The sequence below is a fragment of the Ostrinia furnacalis genome, unplaced genomic scaffold, assembly GCF_004193835.3.
Source record: "Ostrinia furnacalis isolate ACB-3 unplaced genomic scaffold, ASM419383v2 OfSCF2800, whole genome shotgun sequence".
In the NCBI taxonomy this organism is placed as follows: domain Eukaryota; kingdom Metazoa; phylum Arthropoda; class Insecta; order Lepidoptera; family Crambidae; genus Ostrinia; species Ostrinia furnacalis.
In genome coordinates, this window is record NW_021133039.1 from 421,203 (window position 1) to 442,007 (window position 20,805).

A 20,805-nucleotide genomic window follows, 5' to 3' on the forward strand; every position below is an offset into this window, starting at 1 on the left:
AAAATAATAGAATAGATTAAAATAATGTTATCTAATTTCTCATTCTTTTATTTCAATGCTTCAAAATAGTTCTAAAATGATGTAACTTACTTACTTTATAAATAGAAAACAAAATTTAAGTAAACTTCTAATCATTCTTTAATCACATTTTTAAGGAAAATACTTTTCCGCTGTATTTTTATAATCTCTGTGAATTTTAATTAATTGTATGGAATAAGAAAGTAAATCATCAAGTTATGTATTCATGTATATATCGCATTATATTTACAAGAACATAAATACACATATTTTGATTAGAATACACAATGCTTACACATACAGAGACACTTTGTACATTAAATAACAGTAAGATAGGTGTGGAACGAGAGAACGTAGTCAGTCAACAAGCTCATTTTTCCAGCGTGAACTTTTGCAGTCGGCGTCTTCGCAGTTCCTCCGCATCAGCATCAGTCTTGTCTCTGGAACAAGAGGCTCTGTCATAATCATGGTCTGTCTCATTTTTAGTTCAGCATCAGCATGCTATGAAGCAAGAAAAATAACTCTAGAGCACCAATTTTTTGTGTTGACGCCGATGATCTGTGCGATGTTACATGCAGTCACTGAGTCAACAGACTAAACATTTGTGTTGCAAAATAGCACCTATTGTTACCGCTTAAGACGACACACTGTTTAGCTAGTCACATATAGTTCCAACACAGCGCTCATGGACGTATCACTGAAGCTCCGTGAATACTGACATGTGTGCATTGAATCACGGACGCAACATGGAAGTTCTGGTTCTGAACTTAAGAGTAGGCGCACACCGTTGATTTTAAGTTGGCCGATAATTGTGCCCGATTTTAAATTGTATGAAGAATCGGCCAAATTGAATCGGCGTAGTGTGCGCACTCCTATACATGCCCATACTGATCAACTGCCCGACAAACTATCGGCTGACGAAAAATCAACGGTGTGCGCCTCTAACGAACACGTTGACGGAACTGTAACGTCACTGATATGTATTGGCGTAAGTATATTGTGAACACCATCTCGGTTACTTTCTCCTTCCCCCACCCGTGCGTCCGCCCATACTTCGGTGTGGGATCTAGCGCTTCGTCTCGGTCTATTTCCTCCATAATGTACTTACGCCATATGAATCGATTATACGACTTACCCAGAGTCGCCGTCAGCGTGCGGCCTGTCAATCAGCGGCTCAGTCTTGACGCCACTCGTGGAGGGGACTGGCGAGGGCTGGTGGCTGCTGGTTGCTGCCTGGCTCGTCGAAGGCTGACTCGACGTCGACGGCACCACGTCTGGCTCGCTCTTCACATTTGGCTTCGTATCGGGTTCATCTTTTGTTCGACTGCAAAAAAAATATCAAAGAGATGTTATTTACATGTATTTTCTTGTCATTTTGCATAATAACAAACATGGTAACCTGTCTCAAGAACTAAGGCCGTTTTTTAAAGAAAGTTGTGGCGTAAAAACATTAAATTTAATCGATATTCAAGAGTTTCAAGAGTAAAAAATACTATTGTCATCAAACAGTACTTTGAGCGGTGTAAGAAAAAAATATGCAGTGGCAAGGGCAACTTGTCTCAAGGACAAAAGGCCATCATTGTATTAACAAAACAGTTGTTTTTTGCACAGCATTGGAATAGCAACAGTTACACGACCCATCTCGACAGTTCGCGTGCGCATCGATTCTGAAAAAACCTTTTTCTTTCTTTTTGGGAATACCTTTAGCACAGCGTTGGAATAGCAACGATTAAAGCCTGGTCCGTGAGCACGTAGAATTTTGTCGAATGACCCCAAGCTACCCATCCTTATCGCTCGCGCGTAATTATGTTGCTGTCGCGCTCGCACGCTCACTGCGGGCGCCCGTCGCACAGTCGCGACAGCAATATAATTACGCGCGAGCGATAAGGATGGGTAGCTTGGGGTCATTGGACGAAATTCTACGTGCTCACGGACCAGGCTTTACATACCCCATCTCGAGCGTCTGCGTGCCGATGGTGACGTGGTTCTGCGCCACCGAGCCCACCACGGAGGAATACTGCTGCATTAGCAGCACCGACGCGTCCAACATCGATTGGATCTCGCGGAGCAACTGCAACAATACACAAGTCATTTTAAACTTTTGTAGAACACCAGCAGGAATAAATAGGCGGTTTCATGGTAGTCCTCTCCCATACTGGAATGATTTTGTTTCTCATGCATAACATAAAATAACTGGTGATATTGCATCTCATAGGATATTAAAATTTCTTAGCGATTAAAATCGAACTGCCTAGGGCGGGAATCGAACCCACAACCGTTCGAGGGTTCGATTACTTATTGTTTATTGAAAACTCATAAGATATGTAAAAGAACGGCCCTTGTTAAATGGTCCGCTGATGTAACGGCAGCTCATTTTAGGGTTGCTTGCTACTTGCTACGCCTAATATAATACGGTCGAGAATCATTACACTACTTGCTATAAAGAGTATACCTTTAACGATTAAGGGCCAAGTATTCGCAAAAAGGGCTTGGCATGAAAACCACAAGCAAATACCCCAAACCCTAACTATCAAAATAGAAGAAGAAAGAAGTTTCACCTGTAGTCTAGCTTCAACGGCCCTGCGTTCATTGCCTTCCATTCGCTGTAGTTCAGCCATGCTGAGGTTGCCGAGCGACGCGGGCCGCGGCGGTGGCGGCGGCGGCATGCCCCACGCCATCATCGCTGGAACAGAATATGATAGTGAGGTCCTTCCAAGTTTGTATACGTCGCTAAGATGGCGCAACGACCCAAAGCGAGACTTCCCGTCGGACAATAACGCCCGTATTCACTAACGATACTTGCTTAAATGAAACAGCAAATCGAACGGACAGCGTTGAATACAGCTCTGTGATTGGTTTGTGTGTCACCTTGTGCGTCCACGCGCATTGTGAGATCTCATAGTAATGTTTGTGAATACGGGCGTAAGAAACGACAACCAATGACAGCGCCGCGTTCAATTATTATAGGTGGCGCGCTAGTTTGCATACTTTTTACGCAGTCGCGTTGCAATTGATTTTACACCAACTTGAAAATCTAAGATTATCGCTGTAGTACTTGGGCTTTTATTATTTTGTTTTAAATGATGTTTTCTATCGACTGTCCTGCTAGAAGATATCTAGAATTTTTGACAGTGATCAAGTCAAAAAACTTGGTGTAACTTGTTGTTACAGCTCTATTTTCTGACTTCGTTTCTGCCAAAAAATCTCTACTACTGGACAAAGTTCTCCCCCAAGGAAATCCACAACTGCCAGTCATACGCTGCCCGCATCCAAGTGCTTCTCGCGACTTTAACCAACTCCAGTGGGCGTAGTGTGAGTTTACATCAAACGCATTCGACATCGACTGCGTTAAAAAAAATATGCATGAAAATTTTAGTTCTTGAATGTTTCCGCTAGGGGCGCTGTACAATCCGTCATACATTTACCATCACCTTTTTACGCAGTCACTAGTGAAGTCGTTTGATGTAAACTCACACTAAGCCATTCATTATCAAACTTACGTGGTGGCATCTGCGGGAAAGGCGGCGGCACGGCGGCGGCGGGCGGCACCGCACCCGGCGGCGTGGCGGCGGCGGCGGCGGGTTCGGCGGCGGGAGCGGGCGCGCGCAACACGTTAAGTCGGCACGTGGGGCACGTCTGCTGCCGCTGGAACCACAGCCGGAGGCACGCCGCGTGGAATATGTGGTTGCACGGCAGTTTTTTGGCACCTGCAATTTGGTATTTGAACAATATCAAAAAACAAATCTAATCTAACCCTTCAGGCCCGCGAATCGAAACACAATAGAAACTAATGAAGAATGTTCACTAATTTTGTTTTTTAGCTTTCTGTATTCTCTGTTAAAAATAAAAAATACACGTGAAAGAATTGTTTCGATACGTCAATTAGTTTCCAAGATATTGAATTTTAAAAGTGCGGGCGGCGGCCGGCCCGCCATTTTATGCGCGTGACGTCATATTACAGTGACTGGCTCATATTTGTATGGGTGGAATCTTGCAAGCTGAATTAAGACCCATTTCCAGGCAACCGATTAAGCTGAAATTTCGCAAACACATGTGATTTGGATGACCATGCAATATTATGATGACATGGAGCTGATCTGACGATGGAGCTGGAAGGTGGCCATAGGAACTCTATAATAAAACGACTTAAATGCATCGAGTTTGGGCTCGTTCGTTTTGTATTGATGAGTATTTTAATTCTATGTAGTAATCGGGGTCTAATGATGGAGCTGGAAGGTAATTCGCAATAAAACGACACAATCGCATCAAGTTTGGGTTTGGTTCAATTTTAATTTCTGTGATGGGTCTGGGTGTTAATATGTATAATAAGTTTGTATTTACAAAAAAAAAATATTTAAGTATGTTTATATCCGTTTTCTAGTGAGCGGACGCTGTGAATGTACGTCACACGGGGTCACGTGACCGTCGGCGGGACTCAATATTTAAGCGAACTTTGAATGCCTATAAAATCATAACTACTGGGTATTTTTGAATGAAATAAAAACTAATGTATTTGTAAATGTAAAAGCTTAACTGTAACATAGGTTTCAAGTGATTTTGCATACCTAGTAACATTCTCAATTACGCAATCTTATGCAACCTCTTGAGATTTGATGAAAAAACGCTTTGGATATGTGGCACTCTCTCTCCCCGCTAGAAGGCCCCGCTCTTCCTACCCACTAAAACCCGACGGTATCCTCGGAACCCAATGCGACGGAGTCGAGAGTTATTGTCCTATCTTGGACATTCATCCGGGCGCGGCGGGGCTATCTAAAAGAACACTATCCTAAAACCCTAAAAACTGTATTCGTTTTCCATTTTTACTTGCTTTGAAATCGATAAAATTATTTGAATTCTAGTGTTGCGCAGTATTTCACTGGGCAACATTGGGAATTGAGCGTCGCGTAGCGCGTTATATTTGAAACCCAGCCCTATATCCCGTAACTAGACTAGTGAATTTCACACACCGTTACACCAGACCACCACACTTTTGTCCAGGTAATACGCACTATTAAGAGAAATGCAAAGAGTCGAACAAAAAACGTATCAACGAAAGAAAATCTTCAACACAACTGACAATAAGCGGTTAAAGGTCAATGTTACGAAAGGACGAATGCTATTTAAAAATATACCTAATTTGAAATTAAAACCAGATAGGTACATGAAAGTAAGTTCTTACTCCTGCACTAAAGATCGAGTTTTAGTTTCACATCCAAGCAACACAATTCTATCCCTATAACACAGTCAGAACTTCTCTCACCTTCTGCTTTTTATTTTTAATCACATTTGGCGAGTATTAAATTTTGATCCACTTCACCTTTTTCGCGAAAGTTTTCCCGTGAAACTGAATTAAAATTGGCAACAAAATTAATACATAACTACAACATTACAACAACGATAAAAGGAAAAATTATAAATATCAACAATCAATTACGAAAATAAGTAGGCTAATAAATTGATAACAGAATGCGAGCTGTAATTAGTCTTTCACAGTTAGGTATGTATATCGTTGTGTTTTCATTGGTATTTTTACACCAACAATAACAAGCCACGTAGGTACGTAACCGGTGTTGTTGCGTGTATAACGCGCGAAAAGTATGAGACGTACATATTTTTTAAGCATTATTTATTGTTACATTTCACATACGAATTTCACCAAGCATAAGTGTACGATTTTGTAAAAGAATTTAAACTCGAATGCCTTAAAAATACTGTATAATAAATTAATTATTCTTCTTTGCCAGGCCGTTTCCCACTTTATTTGGAGTCGGCCCTCCGTATCGAGCGTCTCCAGGCGACTCGGTACGTACCGTATAATAAACGAATATAAATATAAAAACAAGTGTACATTTAGCTGTTTCTCTGACCTTGCCATTAATAAATTACAAAACTACAAATGGTCTTATGCTGACGCAACCGTTAATAAACCAGCACATTTTCAACAATACAGTATGAGAAAATTAGAGGACGGCCGTCAATAACGCCAGCTGTGGTTGCCAGTTTGAATCTCGTGATGAGCAAAATTTAAAGTAAATTAATAAATGAGTTGAGTTTCTATTTAATTATTTACATAGTTATAGTATTTAAATATATTTATCCGTTATCTCGTTGTTACAGAACGTTTTAAGTAAATAAATTAGTTTGGTTTGGGTTTGGAATGGGTAATTGGTGTTACAAATTAATATTTGTTTATTAAATGAAAGGAATAGATCCAGTACTGATGAATATGTTTTTAAATTTTAGGTAAAACAAGCCGACTTTTGGTGCAGTTGCATCGTGCCGTAATTGCTCTCAATACAAAAGGTATCAAGGTCGTGAACGACCTAATATAACTGGAATTGTTTTTACTCAGGATTTATGGAGTCCTTATAATAGACCTTGTTTATCTAGGACTAGGAGCACGAATTGATTAGAAAAAAAGACTTTCTTTGATAGTAAACAACATGCAAAAACGAAAGACACCTCTGTTTTTTCTATGGATACTTATTTCAACTCATAGATAACGATTGTAGGTACATTTGTAAGTCGTTCGAGTCAGTCAAGTCAAAAATAACATTAGTATTTTTCTACTATCCTTAAATAGATGATAAATCGCTCTTAACGCCCGAGCGACAAATAATCTACAAGTCAAAAGAAACACACTTGTCACTTCACACCTGCTCAAAAATTCAAGTCACTCGGTCATTCAAGTACGCAATCTAGTTTTATACAACCAAATCAGTAAGTAATAAATCTTGAAACAATATTATCAGAGTGCATCTCCTCGTCTGAGTACAGACACAGGGTGTTCATGTTACGAATCGCGCGCCGCGACAACACCACGTCGTTGTAGGCCTTCTTGAAGCGCCTGTGGTGTGACAAAAGAAACATCTGCTCACCAGAGTGCATCTCCTCGCGGCATATGATGCATTCGTTGTCGGCGGCGGCGAGCTCGGCGGCTGTCGCGTCTGGGTATAGGGTGTTCATGTTGCGGATCGCGCGCCGCGACAACACCACGTCGTTGTAGGCCTTCTTGAAGCTCCTGTTATGTGTAAAAATAGAAAACGTTAGTGACTGATGTGCTCCTTGATCTTCATTGGTTAATTGCTTTTGATAGTCACAACAGTTTCATAACTAAAAATATTGTTGAACACTGTCTTCAGATATGTTTGACAAATACTGTACTTTAAACTAAAATGCATTATTCATTACACTTTTTTGGGTTCTAATGATGTCATCACATATATTGTTATGCAAAGAATTTAGACACATCAATTTTAAAACTTCCATTAGAATTTCTAGTAGTTACCTATCATTTAGGAAATTTAAAGAAAAATAACTTACCTCATTGTCTCGTACATGGGTCTAAAGGCGAACAGCGGCAGGGTGTAGATGCGAACCATTACGGCCACAAAGCCGAGGTACAGAAGCACTTTGAGAAAGTTGATCGCCAGCTCAGTGTACAACAGAACTGCGGCTTTACTCTCCCATGGCGTCTCCCATCGCGAGTCGATGGCGTGAAGCACATACTACAATAAATAATACTGGCTATATTATTTAAGCCATTTAAGCAAATTTTTCATTGACTTTTAACTTTAAGACAAGGGAATAAAGTTGGTGGGAACTATATTCCCACTGCCATAAAAAGGGTTAAAATAAAAAACAAAAACCCATAATTTTTTAAACTCTACACCACACATTGAACATCAATCTATTCACTAGCACATCAAACTCGGACTGACATTTACCAGGAAAATGATAAGCAAGTATTAATTTAATTTTATTGTCCTGTAAAATAATTTTTACATCATAAAAGGTAGCCCTTCAAGTGCCACTGAAACAAGACACAATAGAAGTCAATTGCTACCATGGTCTCATTCGACTGGTAATAGGCATGTCTACTAGTAAAAAAGGAAAAATACAATAAGTTCTTAAAATCTTACCTTGATCAAAATATTGGCAATCATGATTAGCAGTATGCTGTACTCGAAGCCAAACACAAGTTGCACGGATGGCCCTTTGGAGGAGGTGACCTGGTACGCATGGTGAATAAAGTAGAAGTCTGCCTGAGCTAGCAACACCAACAGACTCAAAATTCTAACGTGAAATAGCAAGCCAATTACTGGACTCCTCTCCATCTGTGAAAGATAAGCTTGTGATATTATAATATCAATGTTATCATGACTTTGTGGTATGTATTAATATTTGAGTCAAGCCAGTTAGATCAAACAAAAAAATAACTTCTTCAAATAACAGCTGGTGCCTGTGACATTATCTGTGGATAATTAGTAGTAAAAATCTTTTTACAAGACTAATCCTCTGTCTTTATTATATAAATTTTAGACATTTTTTCAGTAAAAAGTAAACCTAGTAACAATCAGCAGCTCATTACTTTGGAATGTTAAAGAAAACAATAAATTTAAAAACCTTTCACTGTTGCAGTAAAAATGAAGTAGCTATAAATAACTTACATAGTCCACACGGTCTTCGGCAAGCCAATGGAATGCTTTCAAAAACAGCAGGAGAGTAAATAGTGCAATAAACTTTGGATTGAAGTCATCTCTAAACACCGTGAATGCCAAGCAGGTTTCTGTGATTGCATACCATGACCTTTCTATTAAATGCTGTAAAAAAATGTGTAAATTAAGAAATAGTCATAATAAATTATTACAAATCAGCAGACTGCAACATTAAACTTAATTAAAATATTTAACACAAATATTTCAAAAGATTTAGCTAACTAGTTTTGCTAACAATTAACTAAATCACTCCTAATTGGTATTGTTGTAACTATTACTTTATTGGTTTTTAATAGCTAGACTACAGCATGTTATTTAGGACTAAAAATAGTATTTTTTATATAAAATATTAAAATAAATGGGCTCACCTCAAATTCTGCAGGACGAAGGTGCCCAAAGAATATTTTCCGCAACAGCTTGCCTATCAGGAGAACAAGTATAAAAGCTTGCAAGTACATCACCTGCAAAACATTGAGAGTAAATAAAAATTGTTATCAATTCTATAATCCTTCTATTGACCAAAGGAATGTAATAAAACTACCAATAAAGACACATTTCTAGAACTTTTACAATGTACAGCCGGCCGTGACACAAAACAATCTGGTAAAATCAAGTCAACATTGTTTTGAAATGGCTCAAGAAGTAAACTATGAGAACGGTTTAAATCATACTGCTATAAGTAGAATATATAGTTAACTTACTGCCATGCTAGGATTGGAGTTAGTTAAATACACTATCGAAGGATAAAACTGCTTTTTCTGGTAATAGGCATTGCCAATAACCACAGTCGTGAGTGCAAGACTAATCACTGTTGCAAGAATAGCCTTCATTTTGAGTTCTTCTGTAATCCTGTGCACTAAAATTTTACTTTGTTAATTAATGGTAAATCCTAGGCACTCCAAAACCAATTTAATATCAACAAATACATCTTCAAAACATCTTTTCGTATCAATCGCTATGAATAAAAACTGATTTTGACGTGTTCAATGTTCATTTGTGTCACAATATTTTTGTCTATGGTGCACTTTTTTTTACGTCGGTTTAAGAATTTCAGCCCTGGACCACCATCAAATGGGCATGAGCTCCTAGCTCATTGTGTCATTTACCACATAGCTCATCGTGTTTTTGATCATGTATCTACCAATCATAGAGAGTCTTGATATTTTTGACCAATCAAATAATGCCATTCTTTTTTATGTTAATTCTTTTACAAGACAGTGAATTTTAAATGTCAAATAATTTAGCAAATGGTGTTGGTGTTGGCGTTCTTTGCTGTTCTTTGCTGAACGTTTTTACTAATTTCTATCTAAATGTGAAAAGATGGTGACAATTAATGTACGCTGTACCAATTAGGTTTTATTGTTCAAGAGTTGTTTGCATTTACAACGTTTATCAGGTAAGAATCGAGGCAACTACTTTCATTTGCCGCGCAATCTACTTTCGCTGGTGATTGGAACAAAAAGATAACGCTATAAACAATGAAATAATATGTTTTCCTAGTAGGGAACTTTGCTTATTTGTTTATTTACACAAAGGGCTACAATAGCAATGTTTTCAGCCCAGATTGGTAAGGGGATTGATCCCCGTCATGGCGTTTAATTTTCACTATGTGGATGTACACAAACAGATTTTAAATCATAGTTCTAGACTTTTGAACTCAAATACAAATAGCCTACGTGCGTTGCCTTTAATCAATTAAGCTTCATTAGTTTCAAATTTGCTGCTACATGTAATTTTTTTTTATCCAGGTTGATTCTTTGGATGTAAACTTCAGCCTCTGCCAAGATTTCTTTCCAAAAAATGGTAAGTAAAGGATGCTCTTTAGTGACTTTTATATATTTAACAAGGATTATGTTTAACAATAGAGTACACGCGCGGACTACTATAGTAGACCAGGGTAACATTTTACGCTATAACTTTTTGAAAACTTGCGCCAGAGAGCTGGCATTCCAGGAAAGCCTCGTTTAATAAATTTGTCAGTAAGCCAGTAAAGCTTGGGTCGCTAGCGTCTGCGCACTTTTCTAAAATTAGCCGTCAAAACTGCGGGTCTACTCAAAAGCCCAAAATCACTCGACAAAAAAATTATGAAAGACTTGCAACAAATGGATTTACACCGTGTCCAGGCAGTAGAAAGTCATGAATACTATGACAGATAAAAATCTAATCATATTTTTTCAGTCATTTTGTTTTTGTTAACATTGGTCTCAGAGTGCAATTTTGGTCCAAAAAATTTACAACTTTTAAATCTGTTTATAATGTTTGATCCCAAATAGTTATATAAAGAAACTTTGATTATAAAATAACTATAATAAACACTTTTATCATTTACTTAATTATTCTATTCATAAATTGCTTACAAACTGATTTACAGTGATTTTAAATTGGCTTACCAGAGTAGGCCGCGCGTGTATTCGTGTAAAAAAAGAGGCGCGTGTACTGCAGTGTTAATGCCAGTACTCATGTGATATTGTTTACTGCCAGTATCCTTATGCTTATGATATTTTATCACACAGCAGGGGGACGACCCTCCATTCTTGCCAGTTGGTACTGATGTCAGTGCCAAGTACAAGGGTGCCTTTTGTGAGGCCAAGGTTAAAAAAGTGGTTCGGAATATCAAATGTAAGGTAAGAACTGTACTGAACTACATTTTTCTATATCTTTTAAACTAGATTTATGTTTTGATTACATTAAAGAAAGAAAAGATCTTGTAGGTGTCCTGATTGTCTTTCCTAAATGAGCTAGACGTAACTACATTAACCTAAGCCCCCTTATTACAAAAAAATAGTTAAAGTTACATTTAATTAATGCCAGTGTTTGTCCCGGGTGTAACTTTTTTATAATAAGGTGGTTTGTGTTTATTGAAGTTACCTTTTGTTCATGACACTGTGTATTTGTAGGTTTCATTAAAAGCAGGGGGTGGAAGCCTTACAGTGAATGATGACGTCATCAAAGGCACCCTGAGGGTCGGCAGCACAGTGGAGGTGAAACAGGACCCCAAAAAGGACGCAATGGAAGCCGTCATCACTAAAATACAAGACTGCAGCCAGTATACTGTTGGTAAGTAGATTACCATGCATCAAAATTGGTTTATTTTTGAAGTATTTTACATGGGACATTGTAATTTATGTATGTACAGCAGATCTCTACCACTGTTGAGTAATTTAATGTGACAGCTTAAGTAAATTGGCTCTCAGTTTTTTAGAATATAACAATAATAAATTACTGTCTGATATTGACTATTGTATTATTATTGCTATAGCCTGACCAGGAACATAAAAACCCTGGCATAGAGGCGCGTCAATTGCATTTGATAGTGCAACACTGAGTACAGTCGTACCTGTGTTAAATTAATAGGCTAACTTTATGCATCAGGATTCAGGATTACGGGCTAATTTGATATTTTCACAAATTAACGAAAAAATATTATTATAGGTAACCTGGTTTAAATAAATTAAATGAAAACATCAATCGAGCTAGTAGGATTTATTTTATTATTCATCAATAATCAAATTCAGAACTTGAATATTCAGCAGACATTCTGCTCATGAACGCTTCAAACTCGGTACTTCTTTCCCAATTCCATAAAATTCAACACTTAGAAAGTGACAAAAAACTTTAAAATAGGTAGTTGAAACAAACCACAGCTAATTTTCATAGTGGACTGTACTATACGATAAACATGTCAGTCAATTTGACACCCTTGTCGGAAAAATTATTCAATGAAAATATTGTCCGAACCCTTAGTATTTCTCTTCGACAAATACTTTAACACATTGTGAACCACTTTTCTTTCACGACTATGAAAAGATTTTAGCAATTTAATTCACAAAATCAATTGCGCACATTTAAAATAAAGTTTGTTTACACTTTGACAGCAATAGACTGACATGCAAGGTGACATGACAATGAAGTTTTCAGTTATAGATGACCCACGCTGAACTGTCCCGCCAAACTCAATGACAGGGGGGCGCTACCATCGTTCAACTTTATGGTTTCCAACATGGCAAAAATCGGAACCAGCGATTCGGTATTGACGGTGGCGCCCCGCTGTCAATGTCATCGATAGGACAGTTCAGTATTTTGGAACTATACTGTTGCCATTAAAAGAAATTAGTACCATTAGTTTTCCGCAACATGGCGAGGGTTTTTATGTTCCTGGTCAGGCTATAAACTATATATTTCATTAATTCTAGTTTTTGATGACGGCGATATAACGACGTTACGGCGGTCTGCGTTATGCCTGAAGAGTGGTCGGCACTTCAACGAGAGTGAAACTCTGGATCAGTTGCCTCTCACTCATCCAGAGCATTTCTCCACGCCTGTCATAGCTGGCCGGCGTGGACGGAGAGGCAGAGCACAGTAAGATTTTAGCTACACAAATAAATTAGTAAATTAACATTGTAAAAAAAAAATTATAACTGTTTGAACTAGACTGACTTTATCTGGAATAAAGTCATAATCAAATTCTGGTGTAAACAGTTTCATGAGTGAAAATGGAAGATGGTGTCATTATGGTTGCATTAATTAGGATGCCTTCTTGCTAGATGTAGTGGCGAAAAGTCTTTGGCAGAAGATAGATGCGACACGATAGAGACAGGGTGAGAGCCAAGCAGTGACCTAAATTGCGCGCCACGATATAATCTTATCGAGGCATTTTATCGATTTTAGTCGATAATCCACTACATTTGACGTCTATAATCGTCGATTTTATCGTGGTGCACACAAGCCAGCTGCTATAAGCTCATGGCCGGATCTACCATATGGCTTTTTGGGCTTCAGCCCAGGGCCCCGTGGATTCAAGGGGCCCCACAACTAAGTCTAATATTTTACTGTTCTATACCTAATAAGGTAGGCCCCTAAGTAGTACATATTAGCTCAAGGCCCCCTAAACTGACGGTCCGGCCCTGTATAAGCTGATGATGATGATGCTCAGTTGACTATTTTCATCTCAGGTCGGACGAAAGCGAGGGCGAAGGCCCGACGCGGCGCGTGAAGGCCGACAGCGCCGAGCGGGAGCCGCACGTGGGCCGCGTAGTACTAGTAGAGGCGGCGGGCGGGGCGGAGCGCCGGCGCCCGCACCAGCCGGCCTTCCCCGCGCTCGTTGTGGCGCCCACTGCGCAGATCAAAGTCAAGGAGGACTACCTGGTGCGCTCCTTCAAAGATGGCCGATAGTGAGTACTTATTACTATTCTAAACACAATGAAACTTAGGTTGGCCAAGAGAGCGCGAGCGAAAACCCGTCGCGCTAAAGGATGTGCACTACCTAGTGAGTTCGTTCAAGGATGCCCGATAGTGAGTACCTGTTACTGTTCTAAACACAATCAAAGCAAGTAGGCGAAGTAGTAGATGTGCGCCGCGATAAGATTTTATCGCGCCATTTTATCGATTCACGCGATAAACCCATACATTTATCGACTAGTCATCGACCGCGGGAGCCGCACGTGGGCCGCGTAGTACTAGTAGAGGCGGCGGGCGGGGCGGAGCGCCGGCGCCCGCACCAGCCGGCCTTTCCTGCGCTCGTTGTAGCGCCCACTGCGCAGATCAAGGTCAAGGAGGACTACCTGGTGCGCTCCTTCAAGGACGGCCGATAGTGAGTACATGATACTGTTTTGATCACAGTCAAACTTAGGTCGGTCAAGAGAGCGAGAGCGAAAACCCGTCGCGCTAAAGGATGTGCACTACCTAGTGAGCTCGTTCAAGGATTTCCGATAGTGAGTACTTACTGTTTTGAACACAATCAAACCCAGTAGGCCTAGGATGCGCGCCGCGATAAGCTTTTATCGCGCCATTTTATCGATTCACGCGATAAGCCCATACATTTGTCGACTAAAGTCATCGATCACGGGAGCCGCACGTGGGCCGCGTAGTGTTAGTAGAGGCGGCGGGCGGGGCGGAGCGCCGGCGCCCGCACCAGCCGGCCTTCCCCGCGCTCGTTGTAGCGCCCACTGCGCAGATCAAGGTCAAGGAGAACTACCTGGTGCGCTCCTTCAAGGACGGCAGATAGTGAGTACATGATAGTCTTTGAACACAATCAACCATAGGTCAGACTAGAGCAAGGGCGAAGGGACGACACGACGAAGAATATGGACTACCGGCTACGCTAGTTCAAGGACGGCAGATAGTAAGTACCTTTTGCTGTTTTGAGCACAATCAAACCCAGTAGGATAAGCTTTTGTCGCGCCATTTTATCGATTTACGCGATAAGCCCATACATTAGTCGACTAAAGTCATCGACCGCGGGAGCCGCACGTGGGCCGCGTAGTGCTGCGCCTTCCCCGCGCTCGTTGTGGCGCCCACCGCGCAGATCAAGGTCAAGGAGGACTACCTGGTGCGCTCCTTCAAGGACGGCAGATAGTAAGTACATGATACCTAGCATAGCAATTCCTTCGGCGATCACAGGGTCTCTGAGACAACATAGATCAGCTGGTCTTCCCCGCGTTGGTTGTAGCGCCCACCGCGCAGATCAAAGTGAAAGAATAGTGAGTACCTTTTACTGCTGTTTTGAGCACAATCAAACCCAGTAGGATGCGCGCCGCCATGAGCTTTTATCACGCCAATTTATCGATTTACGCGATAAGCCCATACATTTGTCGTCTAAAATCATCGACTGCGGGAGCCGCACGTGGGCCGCGTAGTGCTAGTGTGCTTCCCCGCGCTCGTTGTGGCGCCCACCGCGCAGATCAAGGTCAAGGAGGACTACCTGGTGCGCTCCTTCAAGGACGGCCGATAGTGAGTACATGATACCTAGCATAGCAATTACTTCGGCGGTCAAAGGGTCTCTGAGACAACATAGATCAGCCGGTCTTCCCCGCGTTGGTTGTAGCGTCCACCGCGCAGATCAAAGTGAAAGAATTGTGAGTACCTTTTACTGCTGTTTTGAGCACAATCAAACCCAGTAGGATGCGCGCCGCGATAAGCTTTTATCGCGCCATTTTATCGATTTACGCGATAAGCCCATACATTTGTCGGCATAGCAATTACTTCGGCGATCACAGGGTCTCTGAGACAACATAGATCAGCTGGACTTCCCCGCGCTCGTTGTGGCGCCCACCACGCAAATTAAGGTCAAGGAGGACTACCTGGTGCGCTCCTTCAAGGACGGCAGATAGTGAGTACATGATACCTAGCATAGCAATTACTTCGGCGGTCAAGGGGGTCTTTGAGACATACATCAGCCGGCCTACTACCCGGTGCGCTCGTTCAAATACGGCAGATAGTGAGTAAAGCTGATGCCACGCTGTTATTAGATTCGAGTCTATATGTATGTAATACTAATTGCTAAATGCTGGTCTATTGAAAAATAATGTGAGCAGCTCATGCGTGTAACGGGATTTAGTAGACGACCGCGGGAAATATTGTTCATGAACCGCCTTAGTTCTATTACTTCTATTTATATCTGTTCAAATCTTGTATCTCGATTCTCGAATCTGCAGCTTTTTTGCCAATAGGACCCTCATGCCCTAGAACATTTCTAGTGCAAATCTTGTGTGACTTCTCTGCAGCTTGACTGATAGTAATTGTGAATACTCTAGAACAGTGGTTCCCAAAGTTGTCTGGGCTACGACTCGTCTAATACAAGTTCCCAAACTCGGGACCCACCTATAGGAAATTTCGCCCGCTGCCCAGCGGTTGGATGGGTGTTTCGTTCTACAGACAGGGCCCACTCAATGTTCGCTCGCCTGGGTCGCGACCTATAGTTTGGGAAACCCTGCTCTAGAATACTCTAGCTAGATGGTTTAATTGTTTATTCTCCCACAGCTACACGGTGCCCAAGAAGGAGGCGCGCGAGTTCCGCAAAGGCAGCGCGCCGCTGGAGTGGGCGGGCGTGGAGGCGGCGCTGCAGTACCTCAACAACGGCGTGCTGCCGCCGCACTGGGACCGCGACACGCTGTTCAACGAGCCCCGGAACACCTCCGATGACGTATGTTATGTACTCCCCCTCCCCTATAGTGTGTCGTAACAACAGGCTGTAGCCCTGGTCTATACCTCCTGGATCAAGAGCCGCAGTACCTCAACAACGGCGTGCTGCCGCCGCACTGGGACCGCGACACGCTGTTCAACGAGCCCCGGAACACCTCCGATGACGTATGTTATGTACTCCCCCTCCCCTATAGTGTGTCGTAACAACAGGCTGTAGCCCTGGTCTATACCTCCTGGATCAAGAGCCGCAGTACCTCAACAACGGCGTGCTGCCGCCGCACTGGGACCGCGACACGCTGTTCAACGAGCCCCGGAACACCTCCGATGACGTATGTTATGTACTCCCCCTCCCCTATAGTGTGTCGTAACAACAGGCTGTAGCCCTGGTCTATACCTCCTGGATCAAGAGCCGCAGTACCTCAACAACGGCGTGCTGCCGCCGCACTGGGACCGCGACACGCTGTTCAACGAGCCCCGGAACACCTCCGATGACGTATGACCTCATCTTATGCAGAACCACGCCTTAGCCTAGGCGTAGACCACCGACTTTTTATCGGCCAATAGTTGGGTCGAACCAGTATGGACATGTACGAAAGTGCGCACATTGGTATCGGCCGATTCCTCATACGAATTAGAATCAGACCCAACTATCGGCCGAGTAAAAGTCTGTAGTCTGCGGGCAGTCTTAACGTAGTGCACTCGACCCATTGGGAACTTTTGTGCTTCCCTTTATTTCTATCATTCGATAAGATGATTAATATTGGTGCCTGGTGTCCTTGTTCCTTTTATTTAGTGTTGTAACAACAGGCCCTGGTTTAAACATTTAAAATAACGCGCCCTGGAACACTACCGATTATGTACGATTGTTTATGTAACCTTTGTATATGAGTATTGGTTCTTTTCTCAATACCTTGGGATCTAGATTCAGAAATTGATAGTAGCCTGTCATTGTTCCAAGTAACTTACCAGTCGGATTGAATTCAATTTGCAAATGCTTTTTGTTTAGATTAATTGACCTAAACGATCTTCTGTAAAGTTGTTCACACTGTCATTTGCCTATCACCAATATTATGTGACTACAGGAATCACACGTGACTTGTTTATTTCAACAGAGTTCTGACGACGAGCCCCGCGAAGAGAAGGACCACTTCGTGGCGCAACTATACAAGTTCATGGACGACCGCGGCACGCCGCTCAACAGGAACCCCACGATAGCCAACAGGGACATCGATCTGTATAGATTGTTCAGGGTAAGTACTGTCTATAGTCTTGTCCGTGAGCACGTAGAATTTTGTCCAATGACCCCTAGCTACCCATCCTTATCGCTCGCACGTAATTATATTGCTGTCGCGACTGTGCGACGGGCGCCCGCAGTGAGTGTGCGAGCGCGATAGCAACATAATTACGCGTGAGCGATAAGGATGGGTAGCTAGGGGTCATTGGACAAAATTCTACGTGCTCACGGACCGGGCTTTATCTGGTATATTTTCGCGCCTATCTCACCACCTTGGGGATGAATACATCGTGACAGTGACATACGTCGCGAAAATAAATCTTTGAAAGGGGAGAGATAGGGGATGAAAATCAAAAAGATATATAAGTTCATGTTATGCTTTTGGCAAGAAACTAAGTGCTTCTGATCTTTTGATACTCCAAGAAGTTCTACCTGTATATGTCAAAATTCGCGCGGCGAAATCACAGATTGAATCTAGTAGTAAAGGAACATGTATTGTTTTGTTATTCAGGTTGTGCAAAAGCTTGGAGGATACAACAGAGTGACAAATCAGAATCAGTGGAAGACGATAGCTGATAAGATGGGCTTCCATCCAGTCACAACAAGTATCACCAATCTTTGCAAGCAGGCTTATAAAAAGTAAGTATGTTTGTACTAAAAGTTGTGTTATTCTAGGTGAGATAAATCATACCGTTTTAATTCAATTAAACTAGCGCTTAACTCAGTGAGTGCCTGAGGTATAGGAGCAACATAGGAGGGTGATTTTGTGATGGTCAAACCGTCAAACGTCAGCGAGATTTCAGATTGTATGACGTCACGTCATAATACGTCAATATCGCCCTTCCCGTGCCACTCCCAACCTCAGGCACTGACAGAGTTAAATGCTAGAACTATAGTACTCTGACTAAACAAAGTTTTCGAGACTACAAGATGCTGCTTTACTAACTCAAACTTTGGACACGGATTGTATTTATGAAGATATGATTTCAAGACATTACCTTAGTAGCTTTGATAATAAACTTTACATTCGACGCGACCAGAGAGTGCAGCAGCCGATTGGCTATCGCGCTGAAGCCGCAAGAAAACTCACGTCGTCAAAGTCAAACTGCAGTCTTGTATTTCTTCCGTAAAGATAGCATTCGGATCAAGACGACCGCGACGAGAGACCACGACCCGAGACCGCGACAGGCAACCGGTCGCAGGTCGCAGGGCGACAGCTACTTACGAATCTTCGCGACACGAGTCGTGCGACCCATACGAATCTTACTAATTCTATTAAAATTTCGTCTTCGTGCGAAGAAAACACTGCCATTTTGCATCTGTCGCGTCACGGCACTGCCTTGTGAGCGACCGAGTCGCGCGACGCAAGTAGCCGGCAGGCCACGCCCACACGTCGCGCGACTCGGTTGTTTGCATCCGTCAGCACTTCCTATTAATTCATATAAAGCAGTGGGTCGCGGTCGCCGGTCGTGGTCTCGAGTCGCGGTCTCGCGTCGCGGTCGTCTTGATCCGAATGCTGCCTAGGTTCCTAACTTTCTTGTCGTCGTAACTCCAGCCTTGCATTTGTTTAGGTTCCTGCACAGCTTCGAAGACTTCTACCGCAAGCTGGGCGTGACGCTCGTGGCGCACCCGCGAGGCGCGCGCACGCCGCCCGCCGGCCGCTCGCTCATCCGCGACCGCGACAAGCAGCCGCCCTCCTCGTCCGCATGCTCCACGCCTACCGGCACGCCCACACTAGTATGTGTAGTTCTTAAGGTCAGCCGGCGTGCAGCGATGGTGATCAGATTTAGGGTTCAGCCAAACCAACGCGATCAGCCGGCGTGCAGCGATTGCGACCAGACCTCAATGCATTGATTGCCATCGCTGCACGCCGGCTGATCGCGTGTGATCGCGTTGGTTTGACTGAACCTTGAAATGCATTAATCGCCATCGCTGATCGCGTTGATTGGGCTGAACCTTTACAACTCACGTTACGAAGGCGAGTGAGTTTTATTTGTGTGTGTACGTGTACGTGTACATGCACATAACGATAGTGTAATGTCTATCAAAACTTGGAAAACGAACAGTAGCGAGCCACCACATGTAAAGCTCACACGCCTTCGTGAATCGCAACAACTGTATACACTCACACTCATAAGATGCATTCGTCACCGTAAGATTGTTAAAACCGATAAATTACAATCTAACTCGCGAGAATTAGAGATTTACAAATCTCAGTATGAACCTGTTCAAAATCTTTCGACAGTTTACAAACTGTCGAAAGATTTTGAACAGGTTCATGCTTACAATTTAAAGCATTATTTTTCGGTAGATTACAATCTATCGAAGTGTTAAATTGTGAAATGTCATGCGTCGGAATGCACCTTGCGCCGTGGTTTTTCCAATCTCACGGTGACTCACGGTGGTCGCATGTCGTTATTTGTATGATATAAATAATGAGAGGAATATTTACAATTTTAAACAAGTTTATTGCTGAATACACAAAAATCTTTCTTTTTTACGAATTTTCTAAAGCTGAATTAGGTATTTTTGTAATATTATTTCAGCTCTCTTATTTTTTTCTAGCAACGTGGAAAAGATAAAGACTCAGATAAGAGCGAAACAGAGAAGAGTGACAAAAGTGAAAAGGAAGATAAAGTAGACAAGGTAGAAAAAGAAAAAGTGCCGAAAGAGAAACCACGCATCAGTGATAACGAGGATAGCGCCGATAACCAGCCACTTGTGACGACTACACCTAAGTAAGTTTATAAGGATAGGACTACAATCAATGATATTATATAAAAACAAAAGCAGATATGTTATAAGCGCTCGCGCTGTGAATACTCAAATACGTCCCAATTGGGACGTCTTGTGTTTAGTCTTCGTGTGGCCTGCGTCGTGCGCAATCGCGTGCGTACCACACCGTAAGTTCCTGTGTTCTTACCAAAATAAATAAAAAATGCCATCGTGTGTGTTTCGAAAGTGTACCAATTATGACTCTAAAACAAAATACAAGGGATCTCTTACCACATGTGATTATGCAAAATTATTTAGTATTTATATTTTCAATTATTTATGCAAACAATCAAGACGCCATGCGCCATGTTCAAGTTAAGAAAGAGAAAGCGATCTTGTTTTGACGTTAGAGCGATAAGG

The 20,805-nt window shown here is 42.1% G+C and overlaps 3 protein-coding genes across 9 annotated transcripts in view; 2 read left to right on the plus strand and 1 right to left on the minus strand.

Annotated features, from left to right (window-relative positions):
* The window catches only part of LOC114356376 (uncharacterized protein K02A2.6-like), a 341,613-nt gene that overhangs the window by 251,805 nt on the left and 69,003 nt on the right, over nucleotides 1-20,805 (plus strand). The gene's annotated exons all lie outside the window — the stretch shown is intronic.
* sip3 (septin interacting protein 3) lies at nucleotides 67-9,512 on the minus strand. The gene is made up of 11 exons (XM_028309521.1): nucleotides 9,218-9,512; nucleotides 8,885-8,977; nucleotides 8,469-8,621; nucleotides 7,941-8,135; nucleotides 7,342-7,526; nucleotides 6,897-7,039; nucleotides 3,519-3,725; nucleotides 2,577-2,701; nucleotides 1,968-2,089; nucleotides 1,154-1,342; nucleotides 67-458 (listed from the first exon to the last, which is right to left on the minus strand). Exons 1-11 carry the CDS (start codon nucleotides 9,344-9,346, stop codon nucleotides 389-391), a joined length of 1,611 nt encoding a protein of 536 aa, XP_028165322.1. The 5' UTR covers nucleotides 9,347-9,512; the 3' UTR covers nucleotides 67-388.
* Nucleotides 9,739-20,805, plus strand: part of LOC114356375 (AT-rich interactive domain-containing protein 4B) — a 32,255-nt gene continuing 21,188 nt past the window's right edge. For 6 of the 7 annotated variants that reach the window (XM_028309508.1, XM_028309503.1, XM_028309506.1 and 3 more), the window contains exons 1-12: nucleotides 9,739-9,912; nucleotides 10,265-10,319; nucleotides 11,030-11,140; nucleotides 11,414-11,573; nucleotides 12,710-12,875; nucleotides 13,469-13,562; nucleotides 13,982-14,106; nucleotides 16,275-16,437; nucleotides 17,549-17,686; nucleotides 18,182-18,309; nucleotides 19,242-19,407; nucleotides 20,236-20,408. In XM_028309508.1, the coding sequence (XP_028165309.1) occupies nucleotides 10,317-10,319; nucleotides 11,030-11,140; nucleotides 11,414-11,573; nucleotides 12,710-12,875; nucleotides 13,469-13,562; nucleotides 13,982-14,106; nucleotides 16,275-16,437; nucleotides 17,549-17,686; nucleotides 18,182-18,309; nucleotides 19,242-19,407; nucleotides 20,236-20,408 (1,427 nt within the window). In that variant the 5' untranslated portion in view covers nucleotides 9,739-9,912; nucleotides 10,265-10,316. Of the gene's footprint in view, nucleotides 9,913-10,264; nucleotides 10,320-11,029; nucleotides 11,141-11,413; nucleotides 11,574-12,709; nucleotides 12,876-13,468; nucleotides 13,563-13,981; nucleotides 14,107-16,274; nucleotides 16,438-16,847; nucleotides 16,930-17,548; nucleotides 17,687-18,181; nucleotides 18,310-19,241; nucleotides 19,408-20,235; nucleotides 20,409-20,805 lie in introns of those variants that run through there. The other variant, XM_028309509.1, reaches the window with a different exon arrangement.